The 20,998-nt window shown below is 38.6% G+C and overlaps 1 protein-coding gene across 3 annotated transcripts in view; it reads right to left on the bottom strand.

Annotated features, from left to right (window-relative positions):
* Window positions 1-7,338: 7,338 nt before the first annotated feature.
* Window positions 7,339-20,998, bottom strand: part of LOC149158456 (UV radiation resistance-associated protein) — a 165,617-nt gene continuing 151,957 nt past the window's right edge. For all 3 annotated transcript variants that reach the window (XM_089436227.1, XM_089436228.1, XM_089436229.1), the window contains exon 6: window positions 7,339-7,781. In XM_089436227.1, coding sequence (XP_089292353.1) covers window positions 7,623-7,781 — 159 coding nt within the window. In that variant the 3' untranslated portion in view covers window positions 7,339-7,622. The remainder of the gene's footprint in view (window positions 7,782-20,998) is intronic.

The raw sequence follows: 20,998 nt of genomic DNA, 5'->3' as shown, positions 1-20,998 counted from the left end.
GAACCTTTCATCCATGATGCATACAAGGAGGTATCATCAATAGTTATAGGTGTAGTGATGTGGACAATGGTGATAGCGCAATTGACTATCATCTCTAGAATGAATTACTTTATAGGCTAGACAGGCTATGTTATTCCTAAAGGTGAACAACTACAACTAAGCAAAGTGGCTCACACCTCCAAGGGTGTAGAGCATTTTGGTGTTAAGAACATTGTGGTCAATTTGCAGAGGCATGTGTACTAACCTAAGATGCAAGAAGATGGAGTTACATTCATCAAAGAATGTATTCTTTGTTGTACTAGCAACCCTAGTAACAGAAAATAGGGTGTATACCATCCTTTACATGTACCCACTCCTCCTTGGCAAAGCATTTCCATGTATTTTGTGGAAGGTTTACCAACTACCAAGAAGGGACTTCACTACTTATTTGTGGTAGTTGACAAGTTCAGCAAGATGTGTGTTCTCATGCCTTGCAAAAACACTATCATGGGGCAAGAAGCAGCAAACTTGTTCTTTGAACAGGCCTTAGTGCACTTTGGGATACCAAATATGTTAAGTTTAGGTATTTTCTATGCTTAGAGCAATTTATTTTAATTTTCACAGTTAGCTCAATATCTTTTCCAGATTAGCAATCACATCAGCATTAAAGTAAACTACAGATAAAACATAAACATAAATCGCAGAAGACAAGCCAAGACAAGAGGACACAAGATGTGGCGCTAGCCAAGGACAAACCCCAATGTGGGGAAACCCTTGATCAATTATTCTTATATGTTCTTCAATAGTTCAGCAGAGAGAGAGAGAGAATTAGTACATTTACAACAGAAGTCAACACTTTGACTTATCTAGATAAGAGCATAGATCATCTCTAAGAAGATGATACATGAAATCAGTTGAAGACATGTTGCTTTAACTGATTCTCCAAGGTGACTCCTTCACCTATCATCGTGTTGCATCTCGTCATCATGCTGCACCTCACCGTGTTGCACCATGTTGCACCCATCATCACAATGCTCCATCTTATCATGCTTCATCAATCATGACTGCATCATGTACCATCATGTGCCATTGTTGCACCTTGTTTTGCCACCATGTGCTTGTTGCACCTTGCTTACCATACTGTTATCCCAATTGCTATTGCAGCGCCATGTCTTGTTGTTGTCCCAATTGCTATTGCAACACTATGTCTTGCTGTTGTCCCAATTGATATTGCAACACTATGTCTTGTTGCTTCTTTCATACTGTTGTTCTTCACCTTTTAGTTGTTGTGACCATGATGACTGGTTAGGGCACCAAACACTGCTGTAACAGTCCTTCAATAGTCAACAAAACAACCCTAAAATCTGCGGTCCTCCTTGTGTAGGTGTTCTCCACTTCGTTGAAGGTGTAGGGCACAAGATAGCCCTCAAATCTGCCTACGCTACCCTTGGCTGTGGTGGTATGGCCTGTGGCCTACCACACAGCAATCCTGTAGGTTTACAGCAACCTTCACAAGGGTTTATCCCACACAAAATAGTCCTTAAACAACTGCAGTTTAACCTCCAGCCCTGCGGCCTTCTCTGCTCATCAACCAACCCTTCAACGCATTAGAAACAACCCTTAAACATGCCCTAGAACAGTCTGTTGTACCTCAGCAACTCGGCCTCCCCTTTAGGAATGCCCACGTTGTCCTTAAGTTGTCTCTCCTTGCTGCAGCTAGGGCATTTCTCTTTGTTGCGGCTAAGTCTACTAGACCTGCGGCTAGGGCTCTTTAAGGCCTCCACATGACAGCGGATCTTGCTGCGTATAGAAGCTCTCCTAAACAGTGGTAGATCTCCCTTCTTTGTTGTGGTTAGGGCATCCTTTAGGCAGCATATAAGGGCAGGTTTGGGCAGTGTATAGGAGCCCCTTTAGGCTGTGTATAGGAGCCTCTTTATTGCGGCCAGATCTCCTTCATGACTGTGTTTTAGGCTTCCTCTGGACAGCGTATAGCTAGGGCATCATTATCATCTTCATGTTTGCGTTTTAGACCTTTCTTTGGACAGCGTATGGCTAGGGCATCATTATAACAGCGGCTAGGGCATCCTTCTTGACCTGCGATTAGGGCTTCATCCTCTTAGATTTCTCTTGCCACTAAAACCCAAAACAAGTGGAGAGAAATCAAGAGTGAAGTGTGTGTCTAAATGACTATCAAGTCATCTCCTTTTATACTAAAACGTTGAGCACATGAGGGGTTTATTTGGTTGTTGGCCGACCTTGACGAATTGTCTTATAACACAAATAAATTCATAACTCCATGAATACTTATCAGAATCTGATGATCTTTATATCAATCCTACACCTCTCGATGAGAGAGATCCAAGAAAAATATCAGCTGCCATAAATAAGATGACCCACATAGAGCTTGGCCCTAGTTGCCAATTTTAACAAAATAGTATCATTTCAGATAGTGACACTAGATTTCTCACTACATTTTGCAGTACTTTGTGAGAGAAGATGGACACAAAATAAAAAATAAAATAAAAAAGTCTATAGCATTCCATCCACAAACATAGGGGAAAATAGAAGCGACCAACAAGACTTTTCTACAAATTTTAAAAGGTTATAATCAGAAGCATCTGAAGAACTAGAATGAAAATCTAGTCTACATGTAGCACTCTTACAATAAAGTGGTCCACTCTCCAAATGTTAATCACCATTTGAGATTTATTTTGGATATTTGCCACCTTCACCTTTAGATGTATATAGGAAACAAGGAGTTAAGCAAGATCTCACAAAGGATGTTTTAAGAGCAAAAAGTTTTATTTATAAGATCAAGCATATCCATTTACAAGCAAAGGAAGAACTGAAGAAGTCATAGGAAAAATACAAGGTCGGGGATAATCAATACAAGATAGAGAGGTGGTTTAGAGCAGGAAACAAAATAAGGTTACAGTTGAACAAGGAGAAGCTACAAGGTTGTCATAAGAAATCAAGGCTTTGCAATATGGTCCTTTCAAGATATTGGAAAAGGTGGGAGATAATGCGTACAAACTCAATCTACCCCCATACATGGGCATTTACTCAATGATAATTGTGGAAAATCTCAAACTCTATTAGCCTTCCATGTTAGAGTATGATGAGCAGTAGGACGTACCTTCTAAAGAAGACTTAGCTCAAAACTGATCAGGTAGAGTTGACAGAGGATACAACTTTGCAGAAGAGATCCATAAATATAAAATGGTGGCAACATGACCTTTTGCAAATTTGGTTGAAAGGACAACTTTCAAGCAAGGCTAAATGGTACACCGAGAACAAGGTAGAGGAAAATTTTAATCACCTCATTCAGTGAAGATTTTAGGGACCTTTTCCAAAATGGGGAGGTATGATCTGAATTGAATCATTATATAATTTGATGTCCATCTTGATGCTTTCAGAGTGGAAAAATTGAAGGAATTGGCTTATAAGGGCAATCTTATTGACATAACCCAATTTGGAGAATTAAGGTCCGAAACATGTCGGGGACAATTTGAGCACTTACATGACATTTCTTGGGGGTAAAGATTTCCCTCATAAATGCTACATTATGTGACGTTCCACACTCGAAGATCCTTCCAACAATACAAGAATCACATCAATCAAAATTTGGATGTAAAAATTATGCCTCCCAAAATTTGACCTGTCATGGTTAACCACCATAATTCAAGAGGATGCAACATTAACCCCTATTACTCATGCAAATGGGGCTAGTCATGTGGAAACTATTAAGAAGACTCTAGAAGGGTCGAGTTGTAATACATATTAAGGGTTGAATGGGTCAAATTGAAACTCTAGTTGGCTATCAAACTGTGTTATAATCGAACCACTAGGAGAAAAGAGGTTTCATTCTATTTGTTTGCATTTTTGTTCCATCGTAGAGCAAAGTAGTAGAGTGTGGGTAGAGAGATGATAACAGAAGGGATTTATGTTATGTAGCGTCCCATGGGCTACAACTCTCGAGCAACTCCATAGAGAGTGCCTTCACCTTTTTGGTTGCATTATTTCCATTCTAGACAAAAAAGAGCAGAGCAACCTAACCTTCTAGCTAGGTTTTCCCCTGTAAGGATTTTCCAAATCATATTTTGGCTATGTTGCACTGGTTGTGGGGACGAGAGGACAGGGGGGTACGAGGGGGTGAGTTTCCGAGACGGCTAGAGTGAGCCCCCAAATTTGCACGGGATGACAAGTTGGGTATGGCAAGTGCGACAACTAATTTTTATATTTATTAAAAACTTAAAATTAAAATAAAATTTAGTAATTCAACATAAACATGAATGATAAATAAAAATATATAAATTAGAACTATTACTAATTTTGAAATTCAAATTACAAAATAAAATACTAAAGTGTAATACTATCTAATCATCATTGTGCATCGGAAAAACAAATCTTGTCATCTTTGCCCATTGTCAAGAACTTAAGAAGTACTATTAGTCTGCTACAACCTACAATATATTGTTGTCTACATAATCATTTTGTGATGCATGATGAATCATTTCAAAATTTAAATAGCATCTAAACTTTAAAGACTAAAAGTAAATTTAATAAAATTGTAAACATGAACAAGTCATTAAAACTTAATTATAAGTCCCAAATTAAAAGTCTAGAAATTAAGAACTTTGCGAGACCTGTGATTAGTGTAATGTATACCATAATCATTCAAAATCACTATTATTTACAAAGCACAAAGAGTATTATCATCCCATCTATTTACCTTATAGCATTAAGCATTAAAGATGTGTTAGCCATTGTAATGCTTATTTCAGGAGTAACAAGTGTTATGTACAAAAGTAATAATGTCTTAAAGTGAAATAAAATATATATAATAAATTTGAAAGTAATCTCTTCCTCTTGCACCCCATAAGCTAGAAATTTGGGATTCAAAGATCGAAACCAAAAAGGAGATACATAGCTTAAAGGTGCCATCTGAGTGAAAGCTTTAATTTCCCAATGGTGTCATCTGAGTTAAAGTTTTAAATGCCAATGGTGCCATTTGAGTGAAAGCTTTAAATGCCCAATGGTGCTATCTATGTGAAAGCTCTAGGTTGCCCCATGGTGCCAACTAACTTAATACATTAAATGGAAATAATTATTGAATTTCACCAAGAAAACACATCTCCAATTCTTGGAAAGCTAGAATTTGGATGCTATGTGTACTCATTTCATTATAGTATGATGATTCTAAAACTCTGGAGATCTTTAAAGCCTTCATGTTTACACATACACCAAAACTTTAATTTTATGTATCTCAGAACTTATATTTTTGCTATTTGCACAATTAGATGCAATATGAATGAGGAAGCAATGCATGTTTGGTGTTATATATATATATATATAATATGTGTGTTTTATTCACGTGCATCTTCATTGGATTCCAATCTAGTTCATAATTTCAATTCAGATTATATTGGTTTGAATAGGAATGAAATGCATTTCTTCTATTAATGAGTTTATAGCTAGCAAGCAACACCGTGATCAGGGACCTCAACTCCAAGAACACATGCGGGACGAAAAAACAATACATTGTCTTAAAAAAAAAAACTAAATTCATTATTGTTTTCAAGTGGAAAATCCCTAACATAATTCACCCCTATAGATATGTAGGCACATTACTCTATTTTAGAGTTAGGACAAACATGCACTTCTACTGAAAGTGTTTAACTAGTCGATGAACCTAAGTAGTGGTCAAGTTAGTTCATGGCCACTTGACAAAACCAATAAAAATTTCAAAGTGTCGAATCTACTTTGACCTCTAATCCTTTACGAAGATTATATCCTCTCATAAACCCTCACTTCATTATTTTGAATGTTATATCACTTTTCTTAGAGATCAGCTATTTTGGTAATTATTTTTCCACAAGTCGATTGTAGCTTCCTAGAAAAAGGATTATTACAAAGCCTTGTACAAATTGAATCCCTGTAGCAACCCAAATAAATTGGGATGACGGGGCTGTAACAATCAACATAGAGCATCATAAGCAGTGAATGAACACACTAAATGTTGCATTATTAGAATAGGTGTTACAAAGCCTTGTGCTCTTTGAATCCCTATAGCAACCAATATAAATTGGGATGAAGGGGCTGTAACAATTAACGTGGAACACCATAAGCAGTGAATGAACGTGTTTAACCTTGGTTTATTAGAATATGTGGTGTTACAAAGTTTCCATGAATATTTGTCCGTGTCCACTCCATGTTGAAAGGGCTTATGTGCTTATATTTTCATGTTTGAACTTTGACCTGTATAGGATACAAAATCGTTCAAAAACACACCAATATTTGACCTCTCCTTAGACTTTTATCTAAGTAACCATTTCGTCGAAAGACGAAAACAAAACTTTAAAAAAAAGCATTATTGTTTGGGGTTTAGAGAAAAGAAAAGTAACATGAGAAGCAATCCAATGTTGGCCCTCTGCATTACTAACCATTTTGTCCAAAGAAAATTTATATAAACATCTTACATACAATGACTCGAGAGCAGACAGTAAGCAAAATAAGTTGGGAGAGAGAGAGAATATGAAGAGAAAAGTCCCCTTCGCGTTAAAACTAGGCTGCCTTCTTGTCTAATCACTAACTCACTGCAGAATGTAACACTGATTTGATAGGTACTGGAATGGCAAATTAAAACATTAAATTTCTCCCTTTCAAGATTAGTACAATTTTACCTTATTGCAAACTGTACTGCTTGACAAAATTACCATCTAGTACACATTCACTCTAGGCTATTTCAAACCATGTCATCCTTGTAAAGAAGCTTCATTCGTATGACCATGTACAGTAAACAAAGAAGACAACCTGTCACCTGATATGCTTCAATTAAGGAGAATTTCTGTAAAATACATGAACTCCGTCTCAATGCAGTGTTAGACAAAATATCTAAGATCAACAATGAACGATATAACTAACTTCTCTATTGGAACCAACCAAGACAACAAATACCTAAATCCAGCAAATACAGCATGCATCAAGAAGAATAATCTTTTTCATGCATCTAATAGTGTTGAAAACAATTAGACATGTGGAACATAAAAATACCAAAACAATTCAGCTTAGAAACAAGATATTCATGAAACTCAACTCCCACAAGAGTTTTCTGTAACCAAAATTGGAAACTATACTTGATTGAAGAGTGCTAAATAATGGTTTCTCTCGTGATTTGGAAACAGTAATTGAATCAAACGGAACTGAAAAGTCGTCTTCATGGTGAAACATTCAAGTTGTAGAGAAGAGCTAAAGCTAAACACCTGTACCAAAAACACAGATTTCATGGCAGAAATTTCACCAACAGTCTGAAAGGAAGTTTAGGAACTATGGAAAGAAATAGAACAGAAGGACAACACATTGGTATAACGACACATCAATTGAGGAACTTCTTTCACCAAAGAAACTGGGCATTCAACAACTGCACAGGTTGGAAATGTTGCTTCTGCAGGTGCTTTTGCTAAAAAGGAGGCACCTTATTAGTGCAGCATTGCAACATTTGAAATATTAAGCTTGCATTCTTAGATGCTGAGGGTTACTGGTACACTTCGTGTAAAATCCCCAATCTCAAGAACATAAGCTCCAAATAGAGTACCTAAAGAGCATATTTCATAACTTTAAGCAGAAATGAAAGCATTGAAAAATCACCTATGTTCTAGGTTTCCAGTGTTCTCAAAAGATGGCCTTTTAGGAGAAAGAAACTCATCAGATTGTATACTTTTGATGAGCTGCTTCAAATTCGGTAATGTATGGCGTGGCCCAAAACTTCGAACACCTATATAACTCAACATCTGATCCAAATCCTGTCTCCCAAAACACAAACAAGTTAGCTACAAGCAAATAAAGAGATCAAAAGCTTACAAACAAAGCCTACAGTCCAACGAACTAGATACAAAGAGATTATCGAACCAAAAACAAAATCTCAACAGAGTAACAAGAGGAAAAAACATAATATTTAAATATCTAAGGTTTTTCCTCTAATGCAATTAGCATAGTGAACGGGAAGCAGTTGCATAATGCCTAAATACATTATCATGTGAAATGCTGCATGCACAATCAGGAATGTAGCTATAGTAGGTTAATCTGTCTCATTTATTTTATACTTTACCTTAAAGAACTTAGGAAATAACATATGGAATAATTCTTTTAGGAACTTGGGAAATAAAGTATGGAATAGATCCTTTCAGAGCAACATGAGCTTGTTGCTTGGAGTCTAACATACCCAGATTTCTTACTTTTCCTTTTTCTTCAATCAAGTCATTACAGAAGGTGTTGAAATCCTTGGGCCCAATATTTTCAAACAAATTTGTCATGGTACAGTGATTGGAAACAAAAACTTAATAAGGATAATGCATGTAATTGGGAATCATCTGAATTAGTTGGATATCCTTTTTTCTTGAAGTCAAAACCACATTCCTCAATTGCAGTTCCTTGATTCTACCCAAATAACCTTTTATTAGGGTTCAATCAAAATATTTTATTTCTAAATTTAATAACTTCAGCCTCACTAATTTCATAAAGCAGCTTCCAATAGGTGTCAGACGCATCAGAAGTGAACCCTGATTCTGAATATAGAACTTAAGCTCATTCGTTTTATTTTTTTGTATGATTCCTCAAGTCTCTTCTCTTCTTTGGAACCATTTTTCGTGTTTACTCTTCTCTTTGGGTTCTTTTTCTTCTCTGTTAGTAAGTAACCACAAGCCATGGTGACAAAGAACATCAATCATATCTTGTTTCCACATATTATAGTTTTCACTTGTAACATGCACAGACCAAGCAGGCATACGAGTGCTAGGGTGCCAGGAGGTAAAATTATGTAGTTTCAATAATAAAATAATTCCCTTTCGAAGAATTAATGATATTTCTTTAAGAGATAAAGGCACTTTGTCCTTTATTAATTTGACCCTTTTAAAACTTATAAAAAGTATTTAATAAGTGCAAAGGAAGAATGCTCATTTTTTTTCTACAATGTACTTAATAAAAATTTAGCTTTCCCTTCCCTTCTCGTCACAGTTGAAATACATAGGATGGCTATGTATGTTCTCGATCATCACATCCTATGGTCAGCAATAGTCCCCAATCATCAGGAAATTTCTGTAGGATTGCAACTGAGAGTTTAGATGATAACTGTGGTCCGATGGTTTTCCTTGTGGAATAAATAAAATTCAAGACACAGACCATTTGTTCCTCCCATCAACACTACTACACCTAGAACCCTCTACAAATTAGCTTTCAGCCTCACTTTGGCTTTGGCTTCATGTTCTTGACAGTAACTAGTTCAGGATTGGTTTCATGGCCTTGAAAGTAAATAGTTCCCTGATTGAGGCGGATGTTGGAGCTGATAGATGTAGCTACTAAATAGCATTTCTCTTAGTATTTCATTAGTTGAATCATTATATCACAGCAACTATTGTTGAAAGGGAACTGTAACAGTTTGGTACAGTTGATTTATAAACACATGAACAGTGTCTCCCTGAAATTATTCTACAGTTTGAAATTTTAGTCATGAATATTCTGAAATCGTGCCCACGAAGAGGCTTGATTTACACACCTTTCACAGCGTCACACATTCACACATTGTGAAATGATAAATCAGATTAGCATATTAAAGAGTCATAGGGTGCTCAGGAGTCTTGTCTCCATGCTATATTTATTCTTGCAACCAATTATGTACAACTTTTCACACAGATAAGGGAGGACAATTTTTCACACATATTAAGGGAGGGGTGATCCTGAACAGCAGATTGAGTATTTGCAATATCACAAAGATTGAATTCAGGCACCATTGAATAGTCTCATGCAGATCAATGGACTGGGGAGTTTTTCATATCCATGCCCTGATACCATATTAGAACTTAGTGTTAAGCATTAGGATCTGATATTTATGAGCTCTGCACAATATAGCACAAGACATGTGATATGCTCTCAAATGCAAATTTACAATAAGCATAATGTTTTGTGGTGATCAATACAAGGAACAAAGCCCAATATCTAATAAATATGAAAAGGGATTATCGATCACACCCCAAAAAATATATACACAGAAAATAGTAATAATAATAATGTTAGTGATACCAACCCAAGTAAAGTTTAAGAATTAACATATATCAATTCACCAAGGTTGCCCACTAGCACAAACACTAACTTATCTCTGTGGAAGTTCTTGGCAAGCTTAAAGCCAATAGCATTGGTCAAGGGTTGATTAAGGCAAATGATTTGTTTCTCATCATCCTCAAGAACAGGGAGTTAGTACACAACATTATGAAATGCCTTTGGATTTTTTGTAAGGCATTAGCATCCAATATTGATGTGCCAACCCACAATGTTACAAGAATTTTGTAAGGCATCAAGGTGCAAAATATTGAATGGACTAATGCACACTGTTACAGGTAAAGTCTTCTCAACGATCCAAACTAGCTTGAGAGTCAAAGATGGACTTGGCTCCAACATGCCCATCTCTTTGCATTTTTAACGATACCTTTGTTGAAGTATGTAACTAGGTTTGCTCTTCATAATGTCTAATGTAATCATGATTTTATGATGTAAAGAGAAAAACAAGTTTTATTATTATTATTTTGTAGCATGGATTTCATGCTCAAGATCAATTTATTTGTAGGTCAAGCACCCATTGAATGTTTCTAGGGTTTGTCATTTAGTCAAGAAGTCAATTGAGTTATTGTAATATGTAAAAGACCCCATTGGGCATATTGTATCATGTCAAGAGAATTTTTGTAAGTCATAAAGAGTCAAAAGACTCCTCCAAGACCAAGTCGACCTACAAGAAACAAGTCGGACTAACCAGAGACAAGTCAGCGTCATGAAAGGTTGTTCCTGTTCGAACTCCAAGGGAAGCCTATATATATAAGATACTCAGCCTCATTTAAATCTCACTCACTCAAGCTCATTGAAACACCACAAGGACAAGAAAGACAAGCTAAGTTACCGGATCCGACACTCCATGGTCTAGGACCCATGGATCTGATTCAGATCCGCTGAGATCCGTCCAAGAACCGGCACATGGAGTTTCTGTGTTGGCTGGAAACAAATCTTTCAAACTGGAAACGGATCTTGCACATCTGAAACGGATCCCGCGTTCATTTTCTGGATTTCAAGTTATATGCATTGTGGTTTAAATTTTCTAGACGACGGATTTCAAGTTATATGCAATGCGGGTTAAATTTTCTAGACGGCAGATTTCAAGTTTGATTTAGGTTTTCTTTGGTTTTCTTTGGTTTCTTTTTGGCTTACCCTCATTGTCTTAATCTGACTATCGGCGGCACAGAGAGAAGAATAAGACAATCACAACAGGGAATAACAGAGAAGAATACGACAATAGGGAAGAATAGCGACAAGAGAGAAGAATACGACTCGGCCGCATAAGATAGCATTGAGCAACAATTCACACTGCACAATTTTGGATATTTTTAATTTGTTGAATTTTATATTTTTATTCTCACAGTGAAACCAATAGTCTTCACGATTCTTAAGTTCTTCCTATCATGCTTCTATGAACCCAACAAGTTCCTTTCACATGCTGATTAACTTCCAATTGTGAAAGGACACCAAAGGCCAAACTCATTGACTAATTTCATCCGTATCATAAACTAACCACCGGTTCACCAGACCATTGTGTCCATTGTCATCTTTATTTGGTTTTTGAACTCTAAAAGTGTTTTTTTAATTTAAAAAATATTAATATATTTTATTTTTTTGTACTTTACGTATTCTTGCCGTATCCGGATCCTGGATTTTAAAAAAACTAGCAAATCCAGATCCAGATCCATATCCGTATCTGAATCCTGGTAACTTAGAAGACAAGCGAAGAAGAGGAGAACAAAGGAAGGAAGAGGAAGAATTCAAGGACTGTTTTTGCGCCACCTTCATCTCACACGTGCAAGTAATCTAGGGCATCATCTGCAGCAGCAAGACCGAAATTGGAGTCACCATAGAAGGCTGAAATCAGGTGTCAACAAATCAAATCTACAAGCCGAAATCCTAAGGAGAAGGAAACACTTTGAGCAAAGGAGAGAGAAGATCCAAATTACCCTAAATATGTCACACATGTGAAGTTGCAGTAATTGTAGGAGGCCGAAAATTACAGGTCTAGGAGGCTGAATGTTGCAGTCAAGAATGCAGGTCCGAATTTGTGAAACTGGGGCAGTTTTGGAGCAGTTTAACTTGGGTTGACTTAGTAAAGAAGCAAATTCATCAAGAAGAGGTTCGACTTGCTCTTGGAGGAGTCTTGGTCAAGGGTCTTAGGTCTTGGAATTCGTCATTTGAAGATTTATAAGAAGAGAAGAATTCTTGTGGGTTTTCCTCTCAAGTGGAAAGGTTTTGGCCCTGGCTAGCAGCCTACATTTTGTGTCCACTTGTCTCATTGATCTTCATTGTTTGGTAGTTGTTTGATGATAAAAGAACACTATAAATTATAATAATCAAGATAAGGAGAAGCTAACTACAAAGTATATCCAGTTAACTAAAAGAACATCACAAGCGATTATCAAAGTAAGAGAAAACACCCTAATCTAGCTGCCCTTGATTTCTCAACATGGTATCAGAGCTAAGGTGACAACAACCAGAAGAAGAGGCAGCTTGAAGATCACTCCATTAAAGAAGGATACATAAGGGTCGAGCATAAGAAGAGCATCAAGCATCAAGAAGGACCATCCATCACATCATAAGAAGCATATCAGGGAGAACTAGTCTACACATCATCTTGAAGGAAGGAACAACACTATGAAAAGAAGATGACCTCAAAGACCCTACCTCCATTCAAAGAAGGACTCTACACTTGAAGCACGTTCAGAAGCCTTTGCATTCTACATTCTACATCCAAAGGAAGCAAGAAGAAGCATTGCCATCATCATCAAAGAAATCAAGGTGATCTTCCTCTCATTGAAGAAAGGATCACATCTCAAGCATACTTGAAGAAAGAATGTCATCAAGGAAGCAATCATCATCAAAAAGGAATCTTCAATTGTCAACATCATCAAAAGCATCAAGTTGAAGATATCATCATCAAAAGAGCATCTTCACTTGACAAGTAAGTATTCTATATTTTATGTCTCAATCTACAATGACTTCTTTCTGCAAGGAGAACAACAAACTGGTTGGGTCATCGAATTACCTTGCATGGAAGAAGAGAATAGATTTGATCCTCTTAGAAAATGAAGTTAGTGAATATGTCACAGGATCAATCACCAAACCTTCTCAAGAGCAATCTCAAGCACTATCAAAGTATATGAAAGGAGAAATAAGGGCTCAAAGGATCCTCATAGAGTCAATCAAGGATTCTCTCATCCCTTATGTAGCAAAGTTGAAGACATCTAAAGAGATCTATGACAAATTGGTGGAGTTGTTTTCTGTAAGCACTGCAGGAGAAATTATATCGTTAAGAACCAAACTATACAAGATGAAAGTATCAAAGGAAGAAGGGGTAGCCTCATACCTTATGAGGGTATCTCAAATAAAAGACCTACTACAAGAGCTAGGAGAAGTAATGTTTGATCTAGAGATGACCACCATTGTGCTCAATGCACTACCAGATGAATGGGACAACTTTGTGTCAAGCATCTATGGGAAGAAGGAAACCACTCCATTCAACGATCTATGGTCATCATGCAAAATTGAAGAAACTAGATTGAAGACGAAGAACGATGTTGGATCAAATGAACAATCACAAGCATATGCAACTATGGCAAGGAAGAGAGGGAAATTTGGAAAGTTTGATCCTTGAAAGAAGTTTCAAAATAAGATTGACATGTCAAAGATCCAGTGTTATGAGTGTAATGAATATGGGAATTTCAAAAGGAATTGTACTAAACTCGGGAAGGACAACAAGAAAAGAAAGGAAAGAAATGAAGCCCATATCACCGGAAGTGAAAGACCTTTATTATGACTCAGATAACCTCCTTCAGTTAGTTCTTTTCAGTTTATAAAAGATAGCTAGTCAAAGTAAGAAGCATCTAAAGAATGATAGGATGCATTGGAGCAAATAGTGAAGATGACATCATCATAAAAGCAAGGCAAAAGTAGAAGTATATATGGTTGAAGTAGTCATTGTACATGATAGAAAGGAAGTAGCTCATTGCATCTTCACTAGAAGCATATAGGAAAAGGTCATCTAGCAAGATAGAAAATAAAGAGATCATCATACATCATCATCATTAGAAAGAAGCATTTGCAGAATGAGGATCATCAAGATCCTCCATTGGAATATTTGTTAGAAGATTCACCTCTACTTATAAGAAGCAAGTGATAGTCTACATTCCACCTTGTGTGGGATCTACAGTTTAGAGGGATGATGGTATGATGACATGACAAGATGGTTGAAGTATTTTCATCTTCAAAGTAAGGAAAGGAAGTTGCCGAAGGAAGTCTAAGATGACCACATGAAGGAAGAGGAATGTATATATTTGGTAATAGATGTTATGCACTTGACCTGCAAAAATAACAAAATGTCAGAAATACGAAACAATATTGCTAGAAACATAGAAATATCACATGAATTGAGACAAGTTGCAATGATATTTTATTATTCAGGAGAAGAATACAATGTTCCTTGCCTCTTCGACGGGGAAACCTCCAAGAGAGTAGACTCACTTTCAATAAAACTCTATGATTCTTCCCTTGTTATCTAAGACTATTTGTAGCTTTATCACATCCAAAACCCTAATTACTAGTGGTCTTGTGCATAATATGAGTTAACCACTTTATTTATTAACTATGACCTGTTTATAACTAATTGTGGTCCCTTTACTATAATACGGGTTAACCATTTACAATTATTATTAATGTGGATAACCGCTTATAGGCTTTATTGACTCAACTAACTAACTATGACTCTGACTACGCCCCTTGGGCTTATTACATATATAAAGGGGTTAGGGTTGGACCCTAAGATGCCCTCCCCCATTAAAAGCATCATTGTCCTCAAGGTTGAAGTTGTTAAAGCTGTTGAAGAATAGTGGTTGGTTCCCATGTCGCATCTTCTGGAGAGGTGTCTTTCCACTTGATGAGGACTTCCTTGATTGTGCGGCCACAAAGATGTATTTCGCAAGTATCAAGGACCTGTTCGGGTCAGAGCCAAAGTGAACCTTCCTCATCCAATTCTGGTAGACTTGTTTGAACCCTGCAATTGTTCCCCACAACTTTCTTGAGGCAAGATACATGGAAGACTGGGTGGATTTTTGAAGTAGTCGGCAAGGCCAGTTTGTAAGCGACTGCTCCTATACGTTGAAGTACCTGATAAGGCCCATAGAATTTTGGTGCTAGTTTCTAGCAACCCTTTTCTTTGAGAGAGGTTTGCTTATAATGTTGGAGTCGCATGAACACTTGGTCACCTACTTGAAATGCCTGTTGCTTCATTCTATTATGAGTTTGATGTAGATTATCTTTGAGATGAGCGATCATGGCAGCACGGTTGTGCAAGCGCTGATCAACTGCCTGTACTTTGGAAGATCCTAGGATATAAGACGCTGGTGAAGGTAGGAGTTGGCCATACACTACCTCATATGGCGTCATCTTGGTGGCTTCACGATAGTTAGTATTATACCACTATTCAGCTAAAGGCAACCACTGTACCTGTTACCACTCAAACTAGCAGAAGTCCTAAAAGGGGATCCTTGAAGGCCTACTACTAAGCTAAGTGCAACAATGGAGCAATAGCCCAATGTCACCTCGGCTAAGGCTCCCTGCTCTTTACAGACTTTCACTAATGGGAGGACACCCGTTATGATGAGGATCACAAAATGGATAGACCAATGATAGGGTGATGGGTGATCCTTGAAGAATTACCCTTAATAGTGTATGGGACCAAACAGGGCCAAGTGGACCCAGGGGTAGGTCAAAGGGGTAGGGTTTAGCAACCAATGATATACTTGACCTATTCCGGAGGGAGAAATGGACCAAAGAAATAATTTTTAATGCAAGATAATGTGAGGGTCCTAATGAGGCTTCTAGCCTAAGGAAACCCAGGACAAGATTCGATCTCGACACTAGGGCTTGGGATATCTCAAAATACCATCATCGGAATCTCTTCAAAATTGGAGGGCACCTAGGAGACACACCAATGCAATAGGGGCCAAGAGATCGAATTTTTTTGATGGGTGGTTTGCAAGATAAATGATGCCCTAGGGGACCTAATGGGCTAGGCCTAGAAAAGGAGAGGGAGTAGGATGAAAAAGGTTTAAAGTGATCACCTTTGGGTGGACCTGTGCCTAATCCTTTGGGGAGGTTGGAGTCAGGTAGAATTATGACTATGGACCTTTGAATTTTTTAGGTCAAGGAGGCCTCAAAGACAACTTTGCTTGGCACTAGGGCAGCAGCAAAAGCAGCTTCAAAGACTTTATACTTCGTTTTGCAAGATAGATGGCTTATCAAGATGAATTTCAGTAATGAAATTCATTCATTATACATGGCCCATACATGAAGCATTCACTATCCAGAAACAAAATTTCCACAACTTTGCATAAAGAGATGTAGCAAATAATCCCTAGTATAGTGAAATCCCAGCAACAATGTATGTGACAAAATTAGAAAGAAAGGATAGCATTAAAATGTACTTACATGTATAAGAATATATCCAACCATCCAAAATATTTCCATTCAAGAAGCTCCAGGACATATGAAAATAATCCAAACATCAAAATTCATTCCATGCTCCAAAAATTCGTCCTCCAAGAAGGATAGTGAAAATCTCTAAAGAGATACAAGTTCCAAATCCAAGTGATGATGCTAAAATGAATCCTCATCACTTCCATTTATACACCTCTAATGAGTTTGATTTAGCTAATTAGGCCTACATTAGCCCCTAAAATAACACAATGTGCAAAATAACTAGCTTTTGATGACAAGCCCACCAAACTAGCTCATAAACATAATAATAAGCCCCATAAGAGGTCGAATGATCAGTAATACATGTCATTGGGCCTTCTAAGAAGCCTGATGAAGTCCATAAGTGCCATAATGATGAATACGAGTCCCAAAAGTAGTGGACAAGGGGTTGGCCCCTTGTTCTCCAAATAATAAACCTGTGGTGCTTCCAGTGGGTGTGCGAGTACACAAGTAACCTCATGGGTCTCCAAGTAGATCGAAGATGCTTGTCGACCATCTATAAGGGATCAGATGATAATGTAAGTGATTCCACAACAGCATACAAGTCCTGGGTCATCTGCCAAGTGCATGATACAACTGTGGGATCGGTTGGGTATGGTGAACCAGGTGCATCTTCCTTGTCCAATAGATGAAACTCGAGTAATCTCTGAACATCCCTAGGGATCCATGGAATGTTGTCTACTGTTGTGGAGGCCCATGGCTCTCTACACACACCCTACATGTGTCAATGTAGCCCTCTAAAGCGTTATGACCCTATATAGGGAGACCAAACCCAAAATGGGGACCATATGTAATACTGCATAAGATCCAATGCATCCCCTTGCCTTCCAGTACAAGTTGTACAACAAGTCATTTAAAGAAATCGAATTAAAGAGCTTACAAACCATGGACAACAAGTGGGCACTTCATAATGGCTTCCCTTCCATAGTGGGCTTTGGCATGTGCTAATGTCTCCAAGCTCCAAGGGGGTTAACCAAGTGTCCTATTAGGTGGTTTCTACTTTAAAGGGGATGATATGTCCAAGGTACATCCTTCAAATGGTGGTGGCATGTGATAAAGTGATGGAACGGAGTAGGGGATAGCGGAGGCAATCCTGGGTCACATGCTAAGGTACAAGGGTAGCTAATAAAGGGAAAGCCCACACTTGGGTATATAATGTATAGGAGGGAGCAATCGTGGTACATGAGTCACCCCGGCCTTGATTTTTCCACCCTTCTTCATTTTCCTTTTGCCTTTTATGATTTTTCTTTGGTTAAGTACTCGGAGCTCAAGGAGTAAGAGCATGATATGTAAAGTATGGTAGTGGATACCCCCTTTGAGGTGGGGCGGTTCATTTCTCACTAGGGGTTGGGACAATCATGGATTCCTGAATAATAAAAGAGGCTCATCTAGCGCCTATACGAACCAGGGTGATTGCCATGAGAATGGAGTATAGCTCATGTATTGGCTTTTGCCCACATGCTAAATGTGTTTGTCTCGTCCATCTTTTGCATTTTGTGGTACATTTTCCTGTTGAATGTGGCCAATTATGATTTTACTTTTCTTTTCAACTGCATCAACCTCTAGGGCATTGTTCCAAGCTCAACCCAAGGTGTGGGCAAGGGGAAGGGGAGGCTAAGACTATGTGGACCCAGTGGAGGAATGTGGACCCAGGTGAGAGAAATGATGAATGGGGTTATAATGAGCGGAGAGGGAGTGATGTATGTGGATGAGCGAGCGGGACCACACAACCAAAATTGGGGTTTCCCATGAAGTACCATCCCGAGAGCCCAAAGGTCAGTAAAAGAGATCCCACAAGACTAGGGCCCAAGGGTAACGTCCAAAAGAGGTCTAGGAGACAAGAGCATAGACCTAGCCCACTCTTTCTGTCGAATCCCCCCATTGATTCATGCCCAAAAGTCTCCATGATAAGTAAACTACAATACTCAATTACCAAATGGCAAGGCATACCTTTAGGTTTGGGATGCCCACCTTCAAACATATGATCATGACAGATGGGTGAGGGACCGCATGGCTAGCTCAAGTGGTGGAGAAGTGGCACAACGAACTAGCTAGTGGCTGCAAGGGGCTGCCAGCTGAGGACCATCTTGGAGAAAAAAATTCTCCTAGGGATATCACCCACAAAGTGGTGGATAATAGTACCCATTGATGTTGCTTGTCTAAAGTGAAGCACCTCAGATAGGTCTCCAAACCTTTATTGACTGCTTTTGTTTGACCATCGGTTTGGGATGATAAGTTGCACTCAGTTGGAGTTGCATGCCCTGTAGCTTGGGGATGATAAGTTGTACTCAGTTGGAGTTGCATGCCCTATAGCTTGAAAAGTTCCTGCGAAAATTTGCTAGTGAAAGTGGTGTCCTCATCAGAGACAATGTTAGTCAACTTGCCATGTAGTTTGAAAATTTGGTCCATGAAAACTTGAGCCACCAATGTTGGAGTACATGGATTTGGTAGAGCGCAAAAATGAGCATATTTGGAAAGTTTGTCAACAACCACCATGATGATTGATTTGTTGCTTGACTTTGGGAGACCTATAATGAAATCCATGGAAACATTTGTCCAGACGGAAGCAGGGAGTGGCAAGGGTTGTAAGGTTCCCGGTAGCTTGATTATTTCCCCTTTGTTGCACTGGCATACGTCGCATTCAACTACAAAAGTGATAATGTCGTTCTTCATGCCAGTCCAAAAGAAAGAGCGGTGTGCTCGTGCATAAGTCTTCTGAAAGCCTAAATATCCTGCAACTGGAGAGGAGTGCAACTCTTGCAAGATGCGGGTTTTGAGGGTGGAGGTCAGGGATAGCACTACCCAATCCTTATAGCAAAGAACCTCATCCTTCCAAGAGTATTCCTTTGTGAAATTAGGATCTACTCGTAGTCTATTAATGAGCTGGGACAGAGAGGGGTGGGAGAACCATTCATGACAGGCTTTTCAATCCAATCTGGTATGGGTAGACAGAGGGATAAAAGGATGCCCTCATCCTCAAATTGGCATGACAAGGCATCAACCACTACATTGCCACACCCCTTCTTGTAAATTATCTCATAATCATATCGCAGCATTTTTGCAAGCCATTTATTTTGTTGTGGCGACAATAAAGGCATCTCGAGGAAATATTTTAGACTATAATGGTCAGTGCGGATTTCGAAACGACGCCCCAATAAGTATGGTCACCAAGTGTCTACTGCATGTAAGATGGCCATCATTTCTTTCTCATATATAGATTGACCTAGATGCTTGCCACTGAGTTGTTGACTCATGAAAGCCAATGGTCTACCTTCCTGCATTAATACTGCACCAATGCCCGTACTTGAAGCATCACATTCAATCACAAAAGGTTTTGTAAAGTCTGGTAGGGCCAATACTGGAGTGGAGCACATGGCCTGTTTGAGAGCCAAGAAGGCCTGTTGAGTTGTGTCAGTCCAGAGAAATGATTTTTTCTTGAGAATATTAGTGAGGGGTCGAGCAATGCATCCATAATTGCAGACAAATTTGTGATAGTAACCCATGAGACCCAAGAATCCCCTCAAACTCTTCAAGGTTTTTGGTTGGGGCCAATCTTGCATTGCCTAAATCTTTTTCGAATCAACCCTCACTCCTTCATGGCCCACAATGTGTCCCAAATACTCTACTTCTTCCATGCCAAAGGAACACTTGGATAATTTGACAAATAGTTTATGATCTTGGAGCAGTTGCAATACTTGGTCAACATGTTGAAGGTGAGTGTCTCATGTTATGCTGTAGATGAACATATCATCAAAAGAGACTAGGACGAGTTTTCTAAGATATGGTTTAAGAAGGTGGTTCATGAGGCTCTGAAAAGTGGTTGGGGCATTGCAGAGACCAAATGGCATGATCAGGAATTCATAATGGCCTTCATGAGTTCGGAAGGCTGTCTTTGGAATGTTAACTTCCTTCATCCATATTTGGTGATAGCCCGAGCGGAGGTCCAGCTTGGTAAAAAATTTGGCACCATGTAGTTCATCAAGCAGATCATCAACTACTGGGATAGGAAATTTGTCCTTGATAGTGAGCTTGTTAAGGGCCCTAAAGTCTGGACACATGCGCCATTCACCGTCTTTCTTTAGAACCATGACCACTAGAGATGAATAAGGGCTGGTGTTGGGATGAATAACACCGACTTCGAGGAGTTCCTTGATGATTTTTTCAATTTCATTGTTTTGTGTGAAGGGGTATCGATAGGGGCAGACACTTGGCAGCTAGGTACCCAGTAGCAAAGGGATGTTATGATCATGTTCACCCCTAGAGGGTGGGCGCTCCTTAGGTTTCTCAAAGACCCGCTAGTGGCGACTTAATACTTGTTGCATATTAGGATGAATGTGAGGAGTGGATTCAATGGCATTGATGGCATTAAATTGTGCTACTATCCCATAATGACCCTTTTTTTAAA

This window comes from Pinus tabuliformis, chromosome 5_2 (assembly GCF_031772625.1).
Source record: "Pinus tabuliformis cultivar Carrire ecotype Pingquan chromosome 5_2, CPIR1, whole genome shotgun sequence".
NCBI lineage: Eukaryota > Viridiplantae > Streptophyta > Pinopsida > Pinales > Pinaceae > Pinus > Pinus tabuliformis.
The sequence above is the reverse complement of the archived record's forward strand: the minus strand, read 5'-3'. Positions and strand labels throughout refer to the sequence as shown.